At 44.9% G+C, this 23,211-nt stretch overlaps 1 protein-coding gene across 1 annotated transcript in view; it reads right to left on the reverse strand.

Annotated features, from left to right (window-relative positions):
• Positions 1–9,530: 9,530 nt before the first annotated feature.
• cskl (c-src tyrosine kinase-like) overlaps positions 9,531–23,211 on the reverse strand; it is a 34,933-nt gene continuing 21,252 nt past the window's right edge. Inside the window, exons 3-13 of the mRNA XM_029498900.1 lie at positions 22,095–22,208; positions 21,310–21,422; positions 18,067–18,286; positions 14,938–15,031; positions 14,269–14,334; positions 14,076–14,175; positions 13,520–13,610; positions 13,292–13,365; positions 12,370–12,565; positions 11,040–11,126; positions 9,531–10,708 (exon numbers count right to left, since the gene is read on the reverse strand). Coding sequence (XP_029354760.1) covers positions 10,526–10,708; positions 11,040–11,126; positions 12,370–12,565; positions 13,292–13,365; positions 13,520–13,610; positions 14,076–14,175; positions 14,269–14,334; positions 14,938–15,031; positions 18,067–18,286; positions 21,310–21,422; positions 22,095–22,208 — 1,338 coding nt within the window. The 3' untranslated portion in view covers positions 9,531–10,525. The remainder of the gene's footprint in view (positions 10,709–11,039; positions 11,127–12,369; positions 12,566–13,291; positions 13,366–13,519; positions 13,611–14,075; positions 14,176–14,268; positions 14,335–14,937; positions 15,032–18,066; positions 18,287–21,309; positions 21,423–22,094; positions 22,209–23,211) is intronic.

Here is a 23,211-nt window from a genome sequence, read left to right on the forward strand (position 1 = left end):
CGCTGTTCCCCATGTGAGGAGGGAGCATGAGTCAGTGTGTGTCTGTGTTCATGTGCGTTATTCGTCCTCATCCTGTCACTTCCTATGTTCCTCTCTCTGCTCAGGTTCTGCGCAGATAAACAACAGAGTCTGGACACAGAGCAGGTGACCGACCGACCGACCGACCGACCAACCGACCAACCGACCGACCGACCGACCTACCGACCGACCTGTCTGCTGCTCCACAGAGTCGTCCGTCCAAAAAGGAAACCAGCGTTACGAGAATCAGAGCTGTCGCGGAAGAGACGTGAAAATGGTTATTATCACGAACAATAAACCCCATAACCGACCTCAGGGAGAGTTCAGACGGTCAGTTCATCATCACGCTGATTCAAACATGCTGTCTCAGTCGCTCTCAGAAGGATTTCTGCTGCTGAAACGGTAAAAAATATTTAAAAAACAGTTTCAAATTCATCCTCAGACCTCAAAGTCAGACAGCTGTTGGAGGGACGAAAGCCGCCGACTCCTCCTGAGACTCTGCAGCCCAGAAGGACTCTGCTGTTTGTGTATCATCAGATTGCGTTAACGTGATTAATGTGGCCCGAAGGAGACTTTGAAACTTGAAAGCGTCTTTTTTAAATTGTCCCTGTAGATGGATTTCATTTACCCTGAAGGGAAATTTCAAATTTGGAGTAACGATAGACATAAAGAAGCGCAGTAGTAACAAACATCACAGCAGTTGAGACGCAGACAGACATGAAAAGCTCAAATCAGATTAAAGAGTCACTGTGTATTATGATAAACTGATGAAACAAACGAACGAAACGTTGCTAACTAAAATGAATCTTACTAACCTGGACAAATAAAACTAAAACTGTGAGCAGAGGGAGATTCCTGCCTGATGTGTTTCTGTATTTTGGCTGAACTGACTGATAACACCGAACTGTCCTCTGACATTTGGCAGGTTTCTGTCTCCGTGGCCGCTGACCCGGTGAAGCACCAGGCGGAGTTACATAAGGCCGTTTGTGTTGGTTATTGTCTCCGTCCAACCTTCTGTGTCCCCCAAGCAGACAACACGAGGCCGGCTCTGATGAACCTCCGCCCCCCTCACATTATCAAGCCTTCACCCCAAAGGCAAACTCATCATCTTCATCCCTGCTGGAGTACAAATGTGCCCCCCTCCCTCCCTCTTTGCCCCCGTCTGACCGTTGAGCACCAAATTCAATTAACTCCGGCTCCATCAGAGCGTCTCTGAATGCACCCGGCTGAAGGTGAAGGTAAGGTGAGCTCCCAAAGTGGGCCGCTGAGTTGGAGCTCCAACGGGGGGGGGGCTGGATGGGATGTGGGATTTATGTGACAGGCTTCCCAAAGACGTCAGCGTTCCCAGGAGTCACGGTCCTCGCCAAGGCGACCACCTCGTGACGACCACTGCCTTAAAGCCGGGGAGAGAGCGACACACAACTACACAGCCCGTCACACACCAACACAAACACAGCAAGTTACACAACAAGAGGACAAAACTGTCTCACTGAGAACGACACAGACGATACAACAGTCCTGTTCAGCATCTGATACGATTCTGTACCTGCTAGTTACCATTTCAAAATGAGAGAGGCAGCGCTGAGGCCGGATTCAGAAACATCTGAGAACGGAGTTTTTTTTTTTTAAATAAACATATTTTCACATTGAATAAGACAATTTGAAAATTAAGAAAAGATAGCAAAATGTGAAAAATAAGAAAAATTGTTAAAAAAAAGAGAGAGATGTTCAGGGTTTTAAATTCTACTCTGTATTTTACTGGCAGCCAATGAAGAGCAGCTAACAGGAGAGATGTGATCTCTTTTCCTGCTTCCTGTAAATATTCCTGCAGCAGCGTTCTGAATTAACTGAAGGCCTTTCAGAGATTTGTTTGGACATCCAGATAGTAATGAGTTACAGTAGTCCAGCCTAGAAGTTACAAATGCATGGACTAGTTTTTCTGCATCATCCTGAGGTGTTTCTCAGGTGGAAGAAAGCTGCCCTACTGACTTGTTTTATGTGAAGGACAAAGGACATGTCGCACACTCGTCACACACTCGACACACTCGTGTCGCAGAGCTGCTGTGTGTAATGTGATTGACAGCAGCACTTTCGCAGCCTTTCACTTGTCATCCGAGATGACGGACTCTCGCTCGCTCTCTTTTTCCTTTTCATTGTCGTTTTTCTCTCAATTTATTTCTCAGGTCTGAACGATTTCACCGTTTTCTGTCGTTGTCCTTCAGGATACAAATTCACCTCAAAAGACTCAAATGGAAACACAGACTGAAGACAGCTATTTGGTTAAAAATGGTTTTTGACTTTGTGAATTTGTCGTTGATTCACTGAACCAACTAACGACAACGACAAACATCGTCAGAAAGAGAAGCATGAGCAGGAAACGATGGTCAGAGAAAGACTTTTTTTTTTTTTGGCTTGTTTGGTTTTAAAATGATTTGTGCCGGTTTTGTTGTCAGAGAGAGAGCGAGAGAGAGAGCAAAGTCTTTGGTAGACTCTTTGGAGCATGAATTAAAGTCCTGACGCCTCCTGTATACAACCCCTGGGTGGTCTGCTGGTTTCTATAAACCACCAACAAGTAGAGGATTTTTAACTGGCTGAACTGGGTACCTGCCAGTGGGGCTTTCTGAGTACGGAGCGATGTGAGGGGGGGGGCAGGGAAAGTCCCAGAGAACCACAAACATCTCACATCTTTCTTTAAGTTTCACCTCGACCTTAATAACATTCCAGCTCAGTTGATGTGAACGCTCTCCAGAGCCACGTGAGTCATGCACGACATCGCTGCCCACGTCCGTGTGTGTCTGTGTGTGTCTGTGTCTGTGTGGTGGGGGGTGACTGATGAGTAATCCAGCTTGGACTGAGGCTGGAGGCGAGTCTTTGAAGCCAAGTCCCAGCGGAGGGGGGAACTAGTATAACACAGGATAAACACAAAGCAAAGATAAGGACAAGTCAAAATTCAGCCGTCTGAAGTCGGTTCAACTCCATTTGTGGTTTCACTGCTCGTTGTTTTAGTGAGCTAATCCAACAATATCAACAGCAGCTCATTATTACAGTCCAGACTCTTTACTAAAATGTTTGTCACGGCAGGAATAATCTGGCACGAAGCAGCCACGAGAGCACAAAAGCAGTGATGTAAAACTGGCCTCAGGCTGCATGAACAAGAAAGGTTACACATAAAGTGGCTCAGCGGACTCACTGAGATTAGCTGAGCTGGGAGTCAGATAGAAGCTGATCAAAAACAATCTGCCAATCCACCAATCTGCCAATCAGCCAATCCACCAATCTGCCAATCAGCCAATCCGCCAATCTGCCAATCAACTAATCAGCCAATCCGCCAATCAGCCAATCCACCAATCAGCCAATCCGCCAATCAACCAATCCGCCAATCTGCCAATCCACCAATCCGCCAATCAGCCAATCCACCAATCCGCCAATCAACCAATCAGCCAATCAGCCAATCAGCCAATCAACTAATCAGCCAATCCGCCAATCAGCCAATCCGCCAATCAACCAATCCGCCAATCCGCCAATCCACCAATCCGCCAATCAACCAATCAGCCAATCCGCCAATCAACCAATCCGCCAATCCGCCAATCCACCAATCCGCCAATCAACCAATCAGCCAATCCACCAATCAGCCAATCCACCAATCCGCCAATCAACCAATCAGCCAATCCGCCAATCAACCAATCCGCCAATCCGCCAATCCACCAATCAGCCAATCCACCAATCAGCCAATCCACCAATCCGCCAATCAGCCAATCCGCCAATCAACCAATCAGCCAATCCGCCAATCTGCCAATCAACCAATCTATCAATCAACTAATCAACCAATTCGCCAATCAACCAATCTACCAATCAACTAATCAACCAATCCGCCAATCAACCAATCTGCCAATCCACCAATCTGTCAATCCGCCAATCAACTAATCAGCCAATCCGCCAATCACCTCAAACCCATCAAACACTTTTTTCTTATTTTGATAATAAATGATTCATACTTTTGCTCTGATGATGAAAACGATCGTGTCGTTTTTAAATGTTTGATCGGATTGAAAACAGTCTGGATGTAAATAGAAGCTGCAGCTGATAATTATATTCATTATCATGAGAGAGAAACACGCAAACGCAAACAATTCAATCAACAATCTGATTTTAGATAGCAGCTTCCACACAAAGCTTCACAAGCGAGTCCGCCAACCTGAGAACACAAAAGGCACAAAGGTCGAGCTTCAGACACATTAACACACGCTTTGTGTTTGTTCACACAAAAGGCTGCTGTGAGATCACAAAGAAGAAGAGTGCTCGTTAACAGCTTGCTTTGCTGCAGCTATTTGATTATACATGTCTGTTCACATGTGAGTTGCCACGATGCATCAACTTAATTAATGTGAATGTGCTCGGAGCAGCCCAGAGTCATTCCTGCCCACGGTACAGAGGCTGTTACATCACACACACACACACACAGAACGTCTGAGTGAAGTCTCTGTTGTTTAGCTGTCGTCAGTGAGCCTCTTTGCCCTGTTCGTTTCCCTCCTCGGTGAGGTGGCCCTGAGCCGCCGCTCACTCCTGGCTGATTCCATCAGCTCCTATTTCCAGGAGGGTCGAACAACCCTGGGCAGACTTTCAGCTCTCATGTGTGTCACCCCCTCCCCCCTTTTGCCTTCTGTGCCAGGCTGCAGGAGTAAATCTGTGTGTGTGTGTGTGTGTGCGCCCCCCACTGGGTGACAGGGGCACGGGGTGGGCAGATGGAGGAGGTTTTTGCTTTTCACAAATTTGTCCTCACCAACAAAAGGCAAAGCAGTTGTGATGCCGGGTAGTTGGAGGGTTATATTTTCATTGATATCTGAGACTAAATAATCCAGAAACTGTTGCTGGGGGAGTGTGCTAATGTGCTTCAAGAGCCCCAAGGCTGTCCTTAATTTACGCCCCCTCTAAAAAAAACAAACCACACAGTCCATGAATGTAGCTGTGAATGTGAAGTTGTGACAAGCTTTCGACTGCACACTTTTATTTGGAGTCCACGAGTCATTTTGTGAACCTTAACATTACTCTCGGTCGGCTGCAGCTCCTCATGTGTCACAACCGTTTAGAGTCCGTCCTCTGCGGATGCTCACGAAGACACCAAAACCAAACCCCGAAAGACAGAGCAGGAATTTTTGTTTCTGCAACTCGAAATGTTCAGAAGATTTCTCCTCCTCAGTTTGTCGTTACAGCTTGATAACTGTCACTGAATGTCAGGATGAGAGTTCATGAATGTTTGTGTGCGTTCAGTAACAAACCTCCATGTGCTGCTGTATGCAAAGGGCAGAGTAAAGTTCAGCACTCTGAAAATAAACATCTCACAGAAACGTCTCGTGCCATCACGAGTCCTCAGTGTCAGACACACACAGCGACGACAATTTGTTTGCCGGGGAAAAACTTTCAGATGGTTACCAACTAAACCTCATCGTGATGCAACCCAGAGAGTGACTTACAGCTCTGGTTTGGTCTCCACCAACCTCTTCAGATCCTCAGGAGAAAAAAAAACTAACAAACAAACAGGTGAGTCAGAGCTGTAAAACTAAAAACAGTCCAAAGGGATGATGGTTATTGTTCGTATGACATATTGATGAGAACCTGTGAGGTGTTGGCGGCTCCTTGGTGGATTTCCTGGGAGGCTGTTCCCGCTCTTTCCTCTCTCTCTCTCTCTCTGTAGAAAAAGAAAACCACTCCTAAAGATAACGTGGCCGATGTTATGTTGTGCTCTGATGCATTTTTATGTGACATTATTTGTAAAGTCGTTGCTTTTTTTTTTTTTTTTCTTCCTCCTGTGGAGACAGTCAGGGCTGTGGTGTGCCGATGGTGGCTCTCAGGGGCCACGGGGCCCTTCATTCTCTCCTTATAGAGATGTGTGTTGGCACCCCCCCTACTCCTGCTGGCAACCGGCAGGCTGCGGGCCCGCGGTGGGGGGAGGTGAAATGTCAGGAGCAAAATGCAAATTCATGCTGACAAGCGGTGCAGAAAACATGTTCTGTGCGACTCAGGGAACATTGATATTTCACAAAGTCAAATGAACATGTCAGCCAACACTGCAGGGCAACTACGGGGTTATTTAAAGAGGAGGTTTGGAGAGCGGGCCGCTCTTACATCACAGACAGCAGGGACTGTTTACGTGGAGCTCGCCTTTGTTGTGGTTGTTATCCTCCTTGTGCGCTCTGAGCCCACAGAGGAGACACAAACTGCTTCACATTAGTTCGCCACTACGTCACAGCTGCTGTCAGACAGTCTGTTATGTGTCGGCCTCACAGCTTCTGCTTTCTAGAACCCGATTCACCTTCAAACTTTAATAATGATGATAATAATAACAATCCAAAATCAGTTCTACTGTCTGCTCAAAACGTGCCAGTTTAGGTTGGTTTTCTGCATGCAAAGCAAATAATTCAAGTCAAGTGAGAAAGCAATGGGCATTTTCCTATAGACTTCAATACAATCTGACTTGTTCCTCCATCTGTTTTTATGCCAAAGACGAGAGCATTTTGTTTCTCTATGACAGACTGCACGGCTCATTTTACAGAACACTGACTGAAAAAGGAAACCGACAGGAGAAAAGCGTTTCTGTGATGGAAAATACAGAAGAACTTCTGGAATTATCAACATGTGTCCAAAAGGCACCAAATCTGAAAATACAACCTTTGTGTAAAATATGCATCTACATGGCAGCTTCAGGCTTCTGCTGATGGCGCTCCCCGACTCGGTGGCGTCCGAGGTCGCGACCTTTCTGTCTCTGAGTTTATGCTCTGTCGCTCAGCTGATGAGCAGCTCGGTTTACAAGGTCGGCCGTGCCTCCTGCAGTCAGACAGGACAAATGCACCGAGCTGAGGGTCGTATGAAACTTCGCTGCAGCAGCACCAAGCAGACAACGGAAGGAGCTCTAAAGGACAGAGGAACGTCCTCATATGTCCACGACTGCAGAGTTTTGGACTAAATAGAGCATGCAGTGGAATAAAGTCCATATGTTGCATGTGGTCGGTGGGGGCCTGAGCGCAGTGTCCCACCCAAGGACAGAAAAGTGGCATCCCCCCCCCCCCCCGTGCAAATGTCTCCAAATAGAAGCTAATTGCAGCAGAGGAAGGTGTCGAGGCCTGCGCCCGCAGAGAGGAGGCGTGTGACGAGTTCACGAGAAAAGAGCTGTCGCTGAGGTCGACGTGCACGTTTGACACGAGCCGGCCGGCCGGCATGTTGGCCCGATAATGTCAATATCATTTCCTTCAGCTCCTGTCAACTCCTCGTCACTGAAACGGGCTGAAAATGGATAACTCCCTCCCCGACAGCTCCAGATCTGAGCAAACAAAGCCCTCAGTGTCACTAATTCAGGGGTATCAAGAGTTTCTCCCCCACAATCTGCTGCATCACCGCCTTAGAAACAGGAGGGAACAGAAACGTGTCACTTTAGGAGCTTTTTAGATGCTGCGATTTTCTCACTTTTGGACTAAAGTCAGGGATATAAACACGGCAGGTGTTTCAAGGATTCACATTTAGCTGTTAGAAAGTGAAACTTTATAAATGACTCTCTGCTAAAATGCACTGATTTTTTTTTTCTGACTGGCTGGCTGCAAAAATCAAATATATGGTAAATGCTGCGTGATCCGGACAGAGCACACAGATCTGTCCGGTTTCAACAGGCCACCCAGAGACAGAAAACAACCGAACAAACACCTGAGCTCTCCATCTCAGCCTCATTCTGTCACACATGTAGATCTGTCAGGTCCAGCTTGATGAACAGGAGGACGAGGGAACGTGTCGTCGCCACACACACACACACACACAAAAAAAAAAAAAACACCCCTCAAAAACAAACCCCGTGCATCTTTCTCCGAGTCACCCAAGAAACTGTCTTATCATAATCAGATTAATTCAGGGGCTAATTTGTTTCTGTGGCGTTGTGCCTGGCTGGCGTCAGTCCCACAGATCCATAATATCGAAAACTGATTAACACGTCAATCCTCCTTCCTGTGCCGGCTGGGAGCTAAGAGCTGCGTGGTTGTCAGGATTACTTAAGAAGGAACCAAAGACCGAACCATCCAGGCGGGAGAGCAGTGCATTAACGCTCACTGCTGTCACCACCAGCTCCCGTCACAGTGACGGCGCTCGTTGAGCTTTACATCTTAAATATATAAAACCATAAATCACAGCCAACTGTGCTGCGTGTGAAAAAGGGAGAACAGTGAGACGGTGTCTAGCATGCACAAAGGACCTGAATGCCTTGACCTTTGACCCCTGCCTTGGAATTTGACCATCAGCGCTTCCCAAGTGCAAACAAATCAAACGCAAACCTTCAGACGAAGACTGTTTCTCCTTTTGGTAATCAGGAAGCATCCAAAGATGAAAACCTCCTAATGAGACAAACTGAGCGGGGGGCTCTGCAGCAGGTCGTGGCAGGACGGTAAATCGGAGCTGCCGTGATAAGTCCTGACAGTCGTAGCCATGAGCACAAACTGCCTCGCTTATGTAACCGGGCCCGTCGATCTGTCACTGCCATTAAAATTCACAGGAATCACGTGAAACTGGGCCTCAGACACCGTCGGCTAACGAGGCAGAGCAGATACAGGGGGCTGTTTGGTAAAGGCCACAAAGATGAGAGCTGAATGAGTTAAAATGGAACAAAACCTTCTTCATCCAGGAAACGCTTGTGTGACGCTGGTGGTCGTTTCCAACTCATTCTAATTATCATACTGCATTTGGATGCGTTTTGGATTTTGTCACCATGTACTGGCTGGAAAACATCAGTGGTCTGCTCTGATCCTGTAAATCACTACTCTGGGAGCAGAAGGCGGCACAGTGAACTCAGGTCTGTGTGAGCTGCTCAGCTGAAAAAACATTTACACCGTTTCACACCAACGAGCGTCTTCGACACTCCACCACCCGTTCATAAAGAAGAAGGTGGCAGGAGGATTATTTATAGCTGTACATCTGTGAGGAGACCAGGCAGCTTCAGGTCTCATGATCAATCTGGAGTGTTGAAAACTGAACCCAAGAACCATTTTCAGGTTGTGATTGAAGGGGGGTCAAAAGTAGGTGGCAGTTTCCAACTATCACACATCATTAAAGCGTTGTCACTCCTGTTCCAGAAGAAGATAAAAATAAAAAGCTCAGAATGAAAAATTGTATCCAGGAGCTGAAACTGATTAAAAGATTGATTAAATCCGAAGATTCAGCGTCGCCCTGATGGATTCTGGAGAAAAGATCACGTTATTTAAATCATATATATCTAAAAAAAAACAAACAAACAAACAAACAAACCCCTCAGATCTCACACACAATGATGGAGGTGTTTCCGCACTGTTCAGATGGAATGATTTATTCATAATCATGATAGCATAATAAAACAATCAACATTGAAAGCACTGACAGTTGAACCCAAGGCCTCTCACACATAGCATGCACCACACTGACCCAGCGTTCACAGACTGAACGTCCCCGACACCAGGAGACTCCTGGCTCCTGAAAGTCCTCCGCTTTTCATTTCTCTGCCCTGGTCAGTTTTTTCCTTGTTCTTTTTTTTTGTTGTTTTTAATCCTTTAAATATATTTTGATATAAAAACAAGCCCACGTATGATGAATCAACCATGTTTGTGAACTGCCTCTCCCCCTTCTCCTCCTGTTTTTGTCCTGCCCCCTCCGACCGCCATGTTTGGAGGACGAATATGATACTGGCTCCCATGTCCTCTCTCTTCCTTTTCATGCTCTCTTCTTGGACATTTGAAGAAGAAAACAAGCAAAAAACAACAAAACAAAAATCCCAGTCTGATGGGGACATGGTGGAAGTGGGGGAGACGTCGCTAAACAAACGGTTTGATAACCTCCCTGAAAAAAATAAAGCAATAAAAAAAAGATACTAAAAAAAAAAAAAAAAAAGTAATTTAAAAACAAAACCACAACAGTCCAATTGAAAGGAGTGCTGGAGGGAAGTCTGGAGCTCTGTAGACTGGAGGCACTTTGGCACAGAGCGAAGGCCCCACACCTGACACCACGCCGAAGGGAGGGGGGGAAGGATGGAATGACAGAGCCGGGCTGAAAGGCATGCAGAGCCACACGGTGATACAGAGGACCAGGAATGATGGAGCACCTGACAGACGTGGAGGAAAAGACCAGCCTCCCCTCCAGTTAATGCCATGTTCAGGAGAGGAGGAGGAGGGAAAACATAAGAAAGAGAAAATGATCGTCCAGATGAAGGAAGAAGAGAAACAAGAGGGGAGAGAGAGAGAGCAGCAGCAGGAATAAGAGGAGGAGGGAAGAGGAAACTGTCGGCAAAAGCTAAACAACACAAACGGGAAAACAGTCCTTGTATGGAAGCAGAGGACGGCTGGTGGAGGTCAGAGGTCGGGGCAGGGGGCAGAGTAAGGCAGTCCATCAGGTCAACAGGCGGGGCAGGTTAGAGGAAGGCGCAGTGGTCCCTCTTCTTCTCCTCCTCATCCTCCCACTTTGCAGTTGAGCTTGGCTGCATCTGCCCCCCCCCCACCACGCCTCCTCTTCACAGGTAGAGCTCCTTGGCTCTGATATGCTGCAGCTTCTCCCTCAGCATGCGGAAGGAGGGCCGCACCACGGGGTCCAGGGTCCAGCACTGCTTCATCAGATCGTACACCACGGGGGGGCAGCCGTCCGGGGCGTCCATCTTGTATCCCTTCTCTACGCGGGGCACCACCTCTTTCAGCGGCTGAGACACAAGACACGGAGCAAACAGAGTCTCTGCATGAACTGCACCACAAAATACCAGCTATTATAATGGAAATGTAACAAGACGTGAAGCAGAAATAATTATTCTGATGTTCTCGTACAGAGTGTGTCATATTTTCATGATGTGCTCCAGCAGTCAAACAGCACAGATCTAATTATTTTGAGGTCAACTCTGACAGCACACAACGTGTCATTCACCTTGTACAAAAAATAAATAATGAGAATGATAGCAGGAAAACAAACAACAGCAACAAAGCCTGCCATCTGCTGGTATACCTCGGTCCTCAGAGGTTTAGCATTCAGGTACTTACAATTCGAGGATAAGGCACACGCCCAAAGGAGTAGATCTCCCAAAGGAGGATTCCATAACTCCAGACGTCCGACTTGGTGGAAAACCTCTGTTGGACAAAGAAGAAGAGAAGAATAAATTCACTCATTCATCAAAAGGCACAGAGAGCAGCGAGGATTATTCTTTTCCCATGTCCATAAAAAAACAAAACAAAAAAAAAAAAAAGGTCTTTGATTATTTGTTCGGTGCTATTTCAGGAGTTCAAGTGAGGATATGTGAATATGACAATAACAGAATGAGAGTACTGAAATATATTTGCCTGAGTCTATTTTAAAAATTTAATAAGTTAAGTCAAACATATTGAAGTATGACATTTCCTGTAATGCTGTAGAGAGACTACACGCAGGTTGGAAACACTAAAAGAAAAAAGAGGAACAAGCTCTTCATTAAATTCTGAGCTGAGCTGCTTCAGAAAGCTCAATCCATCTGAAACAAGAAATAAACTTCTGAAACCTGTCAGATTTATCTTAGAAACACACTGGACCTCGTACAAGAAGCACGTGTGCCAAGATTTTCTTTTATTGGCACGTAGAACTGGTTTAAGAGAACTTGCCAAGTTTTCATAATTTGAATTTCCTCTGGAGATACAAACACAATTCACAAGATCTACTGCGTGAGTCATGTCCTGATAGTCTGCCCCATTTGAATGTGTTTGGAGTTTAAAAATAAATAATAATTGGCATGTGAGCGCCCTGGCAGTTTTAGATTTTCAGGCTCCTGTCAGGTGGAGCGTCACAGACATTATTAGTCTCCTGTGCATCTCCGTTACATTCACATCTCCTGGAATGTCTCCCCTCTCAGCTGATTTAACAAGATGTTTCATAGCATCTCACTTATCAAAATGTCAAAGCATTCCCTCTTCATCTGCCTGGCTGCTGTAAAAGCTGTTCCAGTTCGTGTCAACAGTCCCAAACAGGACACAAACTGACAACCCTGTGACCACAGTTTAGTTTTCTGTCTGCTGATTTGTCACTTCCTGCTCTGCAGTATGAAACTTTTTTTACTCTTCAACCTTTTGCTACTGAAACCTGAATAAACTGAAATGAAACCACGCAGAGAGGAACAGGTAGCCTTATATTGCAAATTAGGTATTTTGCTTATGCTAAACATCACGAACAGTCACTTGTTCAAGCAGATGTAGGATTGGAAAAGGAAATGTTCTTACATGGTCTAATTTTTGATCAATAAGATGTCAGATCAATGTCACTGTTGATTCCTTTTTCAAAAACTTTCTTTGTCTCCACTCAGGAACAGCAACAGCCTCGTCATCAGGTCTAACTGTTCCGCCTCACCTTCTCTCTTAGTGCTTCGGGAGAGGTCCATTTGACGGGCAGCTTGGCAGTGTCCTGTATGGACGAGGCCTCCTTGGTGAGGCCGAAGTCGCTGACTTTGGCAATGTTGTCGTCGGACACCAGCACGTTACGAGCTGCCAGGTCTCTGTGGACAAAGTTGTTGGCCTCCAGGTACTCCATGGCTTCACACACATCACTGACGGGAGAGAGGAGGGGTGAGGCCTGCGTGACTCCCACAACTGGACCATATCTGGACATGACTGTGGCTCACTGTATTACTGCTGCAGTGGAAACTAAGTGGGAAGGAAACTCTGATTTCAACTGTCCAGAGATTTTCTTCCGGTGAAAAAGAGCAAAATCAGAAGATTCTGAATGATAAACAAAGAAACACTTACTGTGCAGTTAGCTGCACTCTGCACTCATTTATTATTGATTGAGCATGTGCCAAATTAGTAAAAGGTGATGTAATATATTGCCCCCCCCCCCCTTTTATGTTGATCCAGTTCAAGTGAATTCTCCTGCAGTTCTCTCAAGTTCACTCCTCAGTCACAAGCTTGCAGTGATATGAAAGTCTTCCGTGTGAATTCATTTATTTATGCCTACTGATCTGAGAGGAAACGCTCGCAGTCATTTTAACTTGTGAGGGGTTGGGGGGCTAAAACGTCTGAGTTAAATGTCTATTAAATTAAAAACTAATAAGGACTTTAAGGCACTTGCAGATAAAGGAGCCGTTAATCGAGACAAACAAGCTGCACGACGGTTTGGCCCATCAAGTGCACAACACTGTTGTTTTGAAAATCATTTCAAAGTCCTGTCATGTAAAGAGCAACAGTTTAGCTCCAGACTCTGAGCTGTGCTGATTAAACATTTGTCTTTTTGAACAAATGGAATAAGTAGCTGAACAAAGACAGGGTGGACTCACAGTGAGAATTTGAGTAAACAGTCTCCTCCCAACACGGTCCGACCTCGAGAGCGCAGATAGTCCACTAGGCTGCCCTGTAACAGTTCAGACCAGTAATCAGACAGGACTTTATCACCATGTTACACTTACTTTACTTTATCTTGAATTCTCAAGTATTCAAAGGAATTCAAATTCAAGGGAGTGGATGCAGAGCAGTTTCATCTTTTAAATATGAATTGAATGACTGACCTTGGCCATGTACTCTGTGACGATGTAGAGACTGCCCCTCTCCTCAACAATTACCCCTAGCAACTGCACCAGGTTGTTGTGCCGCAGTTGCCTGGACAAACACAGAAAGAGAGGTGGAAATATATTAAATTAAACATTAACTAGATTACATTAGATTAGATTAGCCTTTAATTATCCCACAGTGGGGAAATTCAGCGCTGACAGCAGCAGTACACAAACGCACATTTAGTGCACATAAGTGGACTGTATAAAAACAGGGAACAGAAATATATCATAGTAGTACATTACAAACAGGCAGTAAATGTGCAAACCTACACCAAAGGCAGTGACAATATGGATAAGGATGTGTAAATAAATAAACATAGATATGGTGAACATATGATGTTGTGATGAGAAGAACATTTATAATATAAGACAGTCTCTTCATCCATATCGCAGTCGGATTCCTCCAAAGAAGCAGGATGGAGTTAGATTTAAATGACAGATACTGGGACATTGTACATTCAAACATATTTTGTAGTGTGTGAGGGACAAAGGAGAAGCTGCAGGATCTTACGTCATGACAGAGGCCTCTGCAATGAAAGCCTGCGCTGTGGCGTCATTTTTGATGCACTTGACTGCCACCTTGGTCCCTCTGTAGTCTCCAACCATCACATCTGTGAAAGTCCCAGACAAGGTGAAGCTTCAGTACGAGTCTCCGTTATTATGGTTCTGATCATGTTGGGATCATTGAATATTCAGTTTCTCACCTCCAAACTCCCCTTTACCGATGGCCTGGATCAGTTTGAGCTCTTTTCTGTTCAAAGCCCAGCCACCTGCCAAAAGACGACAGTAGATACTTAGCAGCCATCAAAGCCAGAGAATTATATAATCTGCTTGATTGTCAAGCTCTTGTGCGTCATTGTACAACATCCAGGGGAAAACTTTGGTTGTATAAAAGACTGAAAGACTTGTTGCTCATAAAAGAAAGTCAGTTTGGAAGTAGAAAAGTTGAAAACAGCAAACCACTACACTATTCCATAATGCCTTAAAATATTCAGAAGTGAGTTTCACATCATGACCGTTATCTTCTGGCTGGAACAGAAATCCCACTCTATGAATGATGGATCTCTCATTTGGGAGGAGAAATCCTGATTTATTGCAACATTTATCCCTTTTCTGTTTCCTGGTGTGGGTCAGATGGGTACACGAGGAAGGAGGAGGTGGAGGAAGACTCATATTGACCTTGAGAGCTGGTGAAGCCAGGCAGTTGTCTCCAGACACAAAAGATGAATTACCCTTTGTTGATTAATGCTATTATGACGAGGATGATAGCTGAGCTCAGAGGGGAATGCAGGCTCTGCCTCTACGTTGTGTCTAAATATTCACACGTCCCTATAGACCAGTGTAATGAGCTGTGTGTGTCCTTGTGTCCTTACTCCTGGAGAACTCGTCCTGTGCTGCCACTGTTCCTTCCATCAACTTGGGTTTAATCAGCCGGGTACAAAGGCCATCAGCGTCTTTGGTGTAATGCTGGAGACAGAGGAGAAGAAAAAGACATGCAAACAATTTAACACACAACACAGAGTCAAGAAAGTTTGCGTGTTTCAATGTTAGAAAACACAAAGAGACTTCACGTCGTCATGCCACGGTTACGATAGTCCCCATTCTCTTTATTGCAGGCTAACGTAGAAAAAGTCTGTAGCAAAGTTGCTCACTCTCCCCTCCACCATGGCAGACCTGGATGAGTGATGACAAATTGATGTTCATAAAGTCTGTATGCAAGTGTTTGGTTATAAAGCAGAACTTGTGGCTGATCTTTCCAGCTGTGCTCTACACAAGAACATGAAGGCACTGATGAAAAGAAGTGTCACACTGCGCTGGGAGATGATGTGAGCAGCTCCTTTTATTTGATATGTGCGAAATAAAGCATGAAAGGTTTAACTTTCATCAACACGCATCAAAGTTAAAGGGTTTTGTCTTGAGGGACAAAAGAATCTCCGGCTGATTTCCATAAAAGAGATGGAATGAAGCAGGCAGAGGAGCAAGTCTTCGCTTTACTGTCAGCTGTTGCTTTTGAAAATCAAAATGAATGTGGTAGCAGAACATGACGGTGCTTCTTTAAAATGATTAGAAGCAATTAAAACTTTAAAAATACCATATACTGCAAGGTAAATTTTGTCTAACAGCTGAAACCTTCCAATCATCAAAATGCCACAGGCAGCAGCATTGACAGGATCACACAGATAAAAAGAAAATGAATGAACTTCTGCTGCAGATTGACGGTGTTTCGATCACTCTGGCTGTCAGGAATCTGATGGACAGTCTGCTGGGAGGTGCGGAACCAGGAAGCCTTTACTGTGGGAACCAGCAGCAGGGGAGGAGTGTGTGGGTGTGGGAGAGGTCAGTACATTTGACCATTCACCCCCAGAAATACAAGAAAACCAGACACGAAAACAGGTCAATATCTGCTCATCATCATAAAAATCAAATTACCCGTCAACGACACGTCAGGCAGAGTTTTGCTCTGGTGATGTTCTGAGAGAAGAAAGAAAACAAATCAAGTGCTTCCAAGTACAAAAGAAAAAAGAAGCTGACGTCTTTGACAATCAGTGAATCATCTGAAGTTACACAGGACATCAAAACCGTGTGTGATTCAAACAGATTCAAAATGCAAAGGAAGACGCTCTCCACCAACAAAACCAATGTGACTCAACTGCAGCAGCACATTTGACCACAGTCAGTGTGAGTTATAGTTACAACCACCAGGGAGCAGCATGGTGAAGAAAGGGTCAGCTCTTCCTATTTTCTCCATTGTTCACCACTCAAGGTGACAAATGAAGACACACACGTCTTCAGCGTGCTAGAGTGATGAAGCCACAACACTGTGTTTGTATTTTTACATTATCTTTAAAGCAGTAAACATACATTTACAGTACACAATGGTTGTGGAGAAATAAAGCTGTTCCCAACTAAAATGAACACAGAGGGGTGTAACCACAGAGTAAAAATACAAGCCAGGCATCGGAGCTGACAACACATTCACAGTGTTCTTACAAACCTCTGAGGATATAGAGCCATGTCTGTTTCATTTCTTCAGGATTTCTGCATCCATGACTGACATATAACTGACAAACATTACAGGAAGGAACCTCGGGTTTGCATCGGCACGCTTTTTATATATGCTGCGTGGCTATATTTAGCTCTATGTGAAGCCTGTAGTGACAGAGCTGGGAAAAGTGAGCAAGCTGGAAAAGGCACACAAGAATGCATGGAATCCTCTCATAGGCCTCTCAGAGAGAGAGAGAGAGAGAGAGAGAGAGAGAGAGAGAGAGAGAGAGAGAGAGAGAGAGAGAGAGAGAGAGAGAGAGAGAGAGAGGAGAGAGAGAGAGAGAGAGAGAGAGAGAGAGAGAGAGAGAGAGAGAGAGGAGAGAGAGAGAGAGAGAGAGAGAGAGAGAGAGAGAGAGAGAGAGAGAGAACAGGGAAATGCAGACAGCAGAGAAAACAGATGTAGAAGAGAAACATGAGGAGACACAACGTAACAGGCTGTAATGGATGACAAAGAGAGGAAGAGGGAAACAATATGCCAGGAATATGGCAGGAGGGAGATGGAGAAAGGAAGTGGAGGCAGAACTGAGTTGTGTGTGTGCGCGTGTGTGTGTGTGTGTGTGTGCGTGCGAATAGGAGAGAGGGATAGAGAGAAAGAGATTGTGGGTCGCTGATGATAACAAGAATGCACCAGGGATGTCGACGGTCTCAGAGCCAGCTGGCACATTCCTGTCGTCCACGTCCAACATCCCGCAAGGCAAAGCGACGAGGTCCAATTAAAAGTGTGATAGACGCCAATCCAGCTCCTCTCTTTATCTGAGAAGTCCCTCCAATCCCCACACCCATCACGTCTCCTGTCTGCCCCTCACTGCACGCCGAACCAGCTTTCAGATAACAGACAGGCAGCGAGAGGATTGTGAACATAAACTTCAGTTTGTTTTTGTTTTTTAAAGGAAACTCCACAGACATCAATGTCTTCATGTGAAATTATGTAATTGTCCTGCAGCACAGTTAAATTGAAGCAATAAATTCTTCTATTCAATTTTTAATAACAAAAAGCCTGACACTTAACAAGCTGCACTGAGAGAACATCTCGGCTTGAGGAACAGTTGAGTAATTATGAAAACAGTTAATGACTGTTTTTTTTTTTTTATGCTAATCAACTTATCTCTTAATGAACTAACCACATTTGGCCTCTGGGCTCCTGCAGCTGATCAGGACAGAAAGTGTTTTCAGCGAGATCGAGCTGCCCGACATCTCACCGACTCGCCGGATGTTTGCTGACTGAGAGGTCAGAAGTAGACAAAGCTTCCTCCACTCTGTGGTTCGGCTGAACATTTGTCCCTGACAGTTCTGTTATTAACTTTAGAGCACACGATCAGTCGGCTCTGATAATGACAGCCAATTATCTTTTACTGCTACCGCACTGAAAGCCAAGGGTATTATGGGTATCAGGAGTATTATGTAAAAAAAAAAAAAGGGCGCTTGAATGGCAGCAGCGCTCCCAAAACGGCCCTCACCTCCACCAGCTGCATGAGGTTCTCAAAATACTCCTCCTCGTCGATGGTGAGCTTGCCATTGTGGTAGATGATGCGGTAGTGCTCCACCTTGCCGTCGCAGCTGACGCACAGGGTGTAATCACCGGGATAGTTGGTGCTCTCCCGCACCAGGAACAGGCCTGTCTCCGGTGGGTAAAGGAGCCGCTCGGCCTGCTCTCGGGTTATCTTCCCATGAAACCAGCTACAGGGAGAGCGGATGGGACAGAGAAAGGTGGAGAAACAAAAAGGAAAGAGGATGTTAGAATGGAGGAGCCAGCACTAAGAGACGACTTGGATCAGTGGAGAGCAGTTTGTCAAATACCATTTTTGAGGAAAACTGAAAACATCATCAGATGGAATGACAACTGGTTTTCATTTTCATTACTCTCACTTGAAAATTCAAGCATACAGAAGCCACTTCCACCCATCACAGCCCACATTGCTCTGATATGAGAAGTGAAAAACAAGAATGGGGCAGTAATAGGAAGCACTTCCAGTCTGTTCAGCCTGAGTGGAGCAGGGGCGGGGTCTCGTACTGAGGAGTCACAGAGAAAGTACCTGAACCCAAACAACAGGAAACGTGCTGCTGGCACACACACACACACACACACACACACACACATACCTCCCCCCCAAGGGGCAGAGTCGAAAACTGACATGCAGTAATTGCAATAACAGGAAAAAGCAAAAACTGGCCAGACGATGTGGTGGAGGGGATAGAACCAAGTCACCCACTGCTGACTGAGGTCAGGGAGATCAAGAGATGGGCTGACTGTTAAACACACTTTGGAGTAAAAGGAGGAAAAAAACCTCAGGCTTGGGCTAAATGAAAATGTTGGTCAGAGTTCTGCTGGTTTGAACTGAGAACAAATAAAGCTCTAGCTTCCTGAATTAGAGGTTAGCTGTATAAGCCTGCTTCACCCTCACCATATGGCCTGGTGGATACGTCTATAGACTACCAAAGGATGGATTGCATCGTCATGCAGCTCCACTGGCCTCTCAAATCTCTTTAACGAAGACAAATATTTCTCAAAGTCTTTAAAAAAGACAGCAAATTGATTGTTACCTGTATTCAGCAACTGGATGTTAAATAGAATTAGGTCATTGTCAGGATTTAGAGTTTAGACATCCCTTCTTTTCTGCGCCTACAAATCTGTGGCCCTGAGCTCCAACACACTGCCATCCCAGCAACCTCAACCACAAAACTGCCACTGTACCCCATCACTCCTCATGTGAAAGGTTGTGTTAGCTGCAAACAGTAGCAGCTCAGAGGGTGTCTATCCGTCTTGGCCAGTAAATGGGTGGTAATCAGCTGTAATTGATTTAGCCCATTTTCTCATGGCAGCCTCTGTCACTCCCTCCTCCACCTCCTACTCCTCCTCTTCAGACTCGGCCTCCTCAGACAGCGAGGCCCTTGCGGCAAAGCAGCTTAATATGGGTTGAGTTGATTAGATCAGTGCAGGCAGCTTCTCCGATGGACAGCAGCTTCTTAACTCCCACTAATCCGAGACCAAGCGCCAAGAGTGGACGGCCCAGAGAGACACATATACACTGGTTGTTCTGTCCGCAGAAATTAGCTGCAATTTTTACACATTACGTCATGCCAAAAGCTCGTAGTAAACGGCGTGGTGGCAACAATGGGGAATAGGGAAGGAGAACAGAGTTGACCACCCAAGCTATCTTCAGGCTGCTGCTGTAATTGGGCACAGATGGCTGCCACATGGGGGCAGCACAGAGAGCAGACTGGGGGAGATGAGGACTGTATTAACTGCTATGAAGGAGTCAGAGTGAGTGTTGGACAGAAGACCACAAATCAACCCTTGTGTGACCCAGAGGAGAAGGAGAAGTCGTCTTTGAGGCATCTGTTAGTCATACATAACATAATAAAAAAGTCCCTGTGGATCACTGCTGATGCCTCCAGTCCACAGCAGCAACTTCAGTATTTTGAAAGAAATAAAAGCACTGAACTATGCAGTGAGGATATGAGGTCAGTATGTGTAACCAGACAAAATGTTCAGGAATCTCATCATTCCTATAAATGTTTTCAAAAGTCAGATTTGTGACAGTGGAGACAAAGTTGCTTTATTCGGTCATATGCTAACTGTTGTTGTCATCCATCAACCCTTTTTTTTCCCTTCAACTAAAACAAATCTAAACAGAGATATAGTAGAGCCGTAGCTAACACTGGACTTTAGTAATCCACACTGGGCCGGGCCTAATTAACCACTCACTGTGCACAGCAGCATAGAGTGGAAAAGGCAGAGGCTTTCATCTGCAGATGATGAAGCCAGATAAAGAAGGTCTGACATGTTCCAGTGGCAAACCTCAAACTATTAAGACCTCAATAAACAATACTGAGAAAACTGACATGCTCATGACTATTGATCTGTGGGAAACCCCCTTCGTATTGTAAAGATTTAATCTGTGGAACCAAAGCCGGTGCAGCTTGCTGTCACACAATGTTTCAAAGTAGTTAATTAAGTACCTAATGCACATAAGCTACTGCTGTCAGTAAAATATTTGTTTCATGAGAACAAGGCCAAGCACAGTGGACCGCGAATGGAAACACTGACAAACCCAAATAAACATGTCACCTCAGAGGAAGCTTGATGTTTCAGATTAGTTCAGAGGAGAGCATCTCATAGTGCAGCACTGCTCCCAGCAGTTCAACTACCCTCTTCTCCTGATGCCACAGTTCCTCACATTTACCACTGAATCAAAAACTTTCTACTAATCTTTAAAGTTAAAGCATTGTAACAGCCGTTACGGCCTTGACTTCCCTGTCCTGTGTCATTTGCATATGCCTCTCGTTATATCTCCCTCCGTTTGCAACAGCAGCGGTTTCAAAAAGTACCATTCAAATGTAGTGCAGCTGGTCCTGGCCTCTGTGGCAGCCAGACAGTAACGAGAGAGAGCAATAAAATTCAAAAGACTGTAAAAAGGTGAAGATTTTATCTTTTGATGCTTTAACTTTTGAAATCAACAGTCTTCACTTGCTGCAGGGAACAGAAACGAATGTTCACTTAAAAAAAAAAAAAGATGGAGACTAAATGTGGCAGTGAACGAGGACCACATCTACAGAAAATAGCCTCTTACTCCTGAACTTTAATTTGGCATTTCCAACAATGGTCAACAAATACAACATTTAGGCGTTAGTAGAGCAGTTATTTATCATTAGAGCGATGTGTTTAGTCGTCTGTTTCCTGTTCTGTCTCTGATACTTACGGCATAAGACTGAGTTTCCCTCCTGACTTGACTCCTTCCCTTTTCTGGACATAGTTTGCTGGGATTGTGCCCTCTCTGCCCACTGTGTTCCTTGCTCTGTACCAGTTGGGATCCTGAAACAGCCAAAAAAATGAGATGATGTTAATAATCCAGGTGACCTCAGTCAGTCTGTCAGTCTGAGTTAGTAGCAGACGTAAAGCAGTGGGATTAGAAACCTACAGTACTTCATGGTGAAGAATGGATACTGCAATCCACTTTGACACTGCTGCTCCTATTAGGTTTTTATGGCAATAAGCCGCTGCAAACACTGAGGGCTGCTGCATTACCTGAAACACCAACGGGAGCCTGAGCCTCCAGCTAAAAATGAAAGCCTCTGACTGTTTGATGGATTTATATTCACTCATGTCTAGTGTTTTTTTTTTTTTTTCCTTTTTGGAGGCAGCTCGTTTGTTTTGTTCATGGTTACTCTGATTGTAAGCATCATAATAATTTATTAGAACGTCAGCATTAGGAGGAAGCTTTTAGTTTTCTCTCAGCATCCTTTCACTTTCCCGGTGTTGGATCTTCATTGAGCTTGGAATTAAAATTTAAAATGACAAATCTTTAACATATAAATATTGAAGTTACAGCCAATATGAGATATGGCTATTTGGGACAACTCTAGTATTGCCTACATGAGATATGAAATCCCTTAAACAGCGTTTGGAAACATGACTCTTTCCGAACACACCAATCCTTATTTTATATAAATGTTCCTCAATAGCAGCAGAGCGCTCCTCACTCACCCTGGTGACTCCTATAATGGTCAGTACGTCTCCTTTACAGAAGGGCAGGTCCTGTTCGTTGGCAGTCTGGAAGTTGTACTTGGCCACACACTCTGTGCCAGTCGACCATGGAGCCTGGATCACACAGGGCAGAGAGGAGGCCACATTAATCACAGGGATTCCACTCAAGTTGGCCAGAGGAGCTGAAGTGGGTTATCTGTTATAGCTCCAGAGTCAGAACAAGAGGCGAGAAGACAGAAATATAAAGAGAGGAACTGAAAGTTTAGTTTCTGTGTGGGTTTGCTGTTCCTGTCACGTTCTTTGTGTTTTCACCCAAAATTTAAGGTGATGGTTTCTCACCTGTTGAGTTAATTCATTCCATACAGTCGATGTAAAAACCCAATAAAAAAATGTAAAAATACAGATTAAGTTTTGAAAGGATTACACCAGCTCAATGGCCATTAACATGTTCCAACCAACAGGAACTCTGTAGTCAATACTCTATAAGAAGCCTAAATAAAACACAGAGGTATAAATGATCCACAACATAAAGCTTTATGATTCACACACATTTTTCACCATATTATTGCCTCTTCTCTAGAGGTAATGTTTCCGCCCAAGTCTCTAATTCGTCAGCAGGAATTTTGTAGGAATGTTACTTTTCAAAAGTACATTCAAAGGACAACGTAGGCTCAAAAGTTCAAATCTGGTAAGCTTTCCATTCTCCATCATTATTGCTGCCTCATTTAGTTGAGCGACTCACAAAATAAATTATCAACATGTTACTTTATCAGACTAGATGTTTAGCTTCAGCTAATTGTGGTCATCTCCAACTTGTTCTAACCTTGTTAGCTTTGTTACAGCAGCTTGTAGGACACAAGGTTTGGGTCTCTGTCACACATTTAACAAAGACACTCCACCACAGTGGAAAGTCCTCACTTGCTTTGAAAGTCGGTAAAGATCTTGAAGCAGTATACTGTTGTTACCCTCTTTGTCAGCCACTCTGAATACAATACAAACAGCAGCTTCATGCCTGAAATTCAAATGTAAATGATGGCAGGGATATCATTCTGTTTGCAGCATTAGAACAGCAGACGTGCGTTCAAAATCATGCCTCAATAGAGTGAATGAGATGAAA

This window comes from Echeneis naucrates, chromosome 3, assembly GCF_900963305.1.
Source record: "Echeneis naucrates chromosome 3, fEcheNa1.1, whole genome shotgun sequence".
Lineage (NCBI taxonomy): Eukaryota > Metazoa > Chordata > Actinopteri > Carangiformes > Echeneidae > Echeneis > Echeneis naucrates.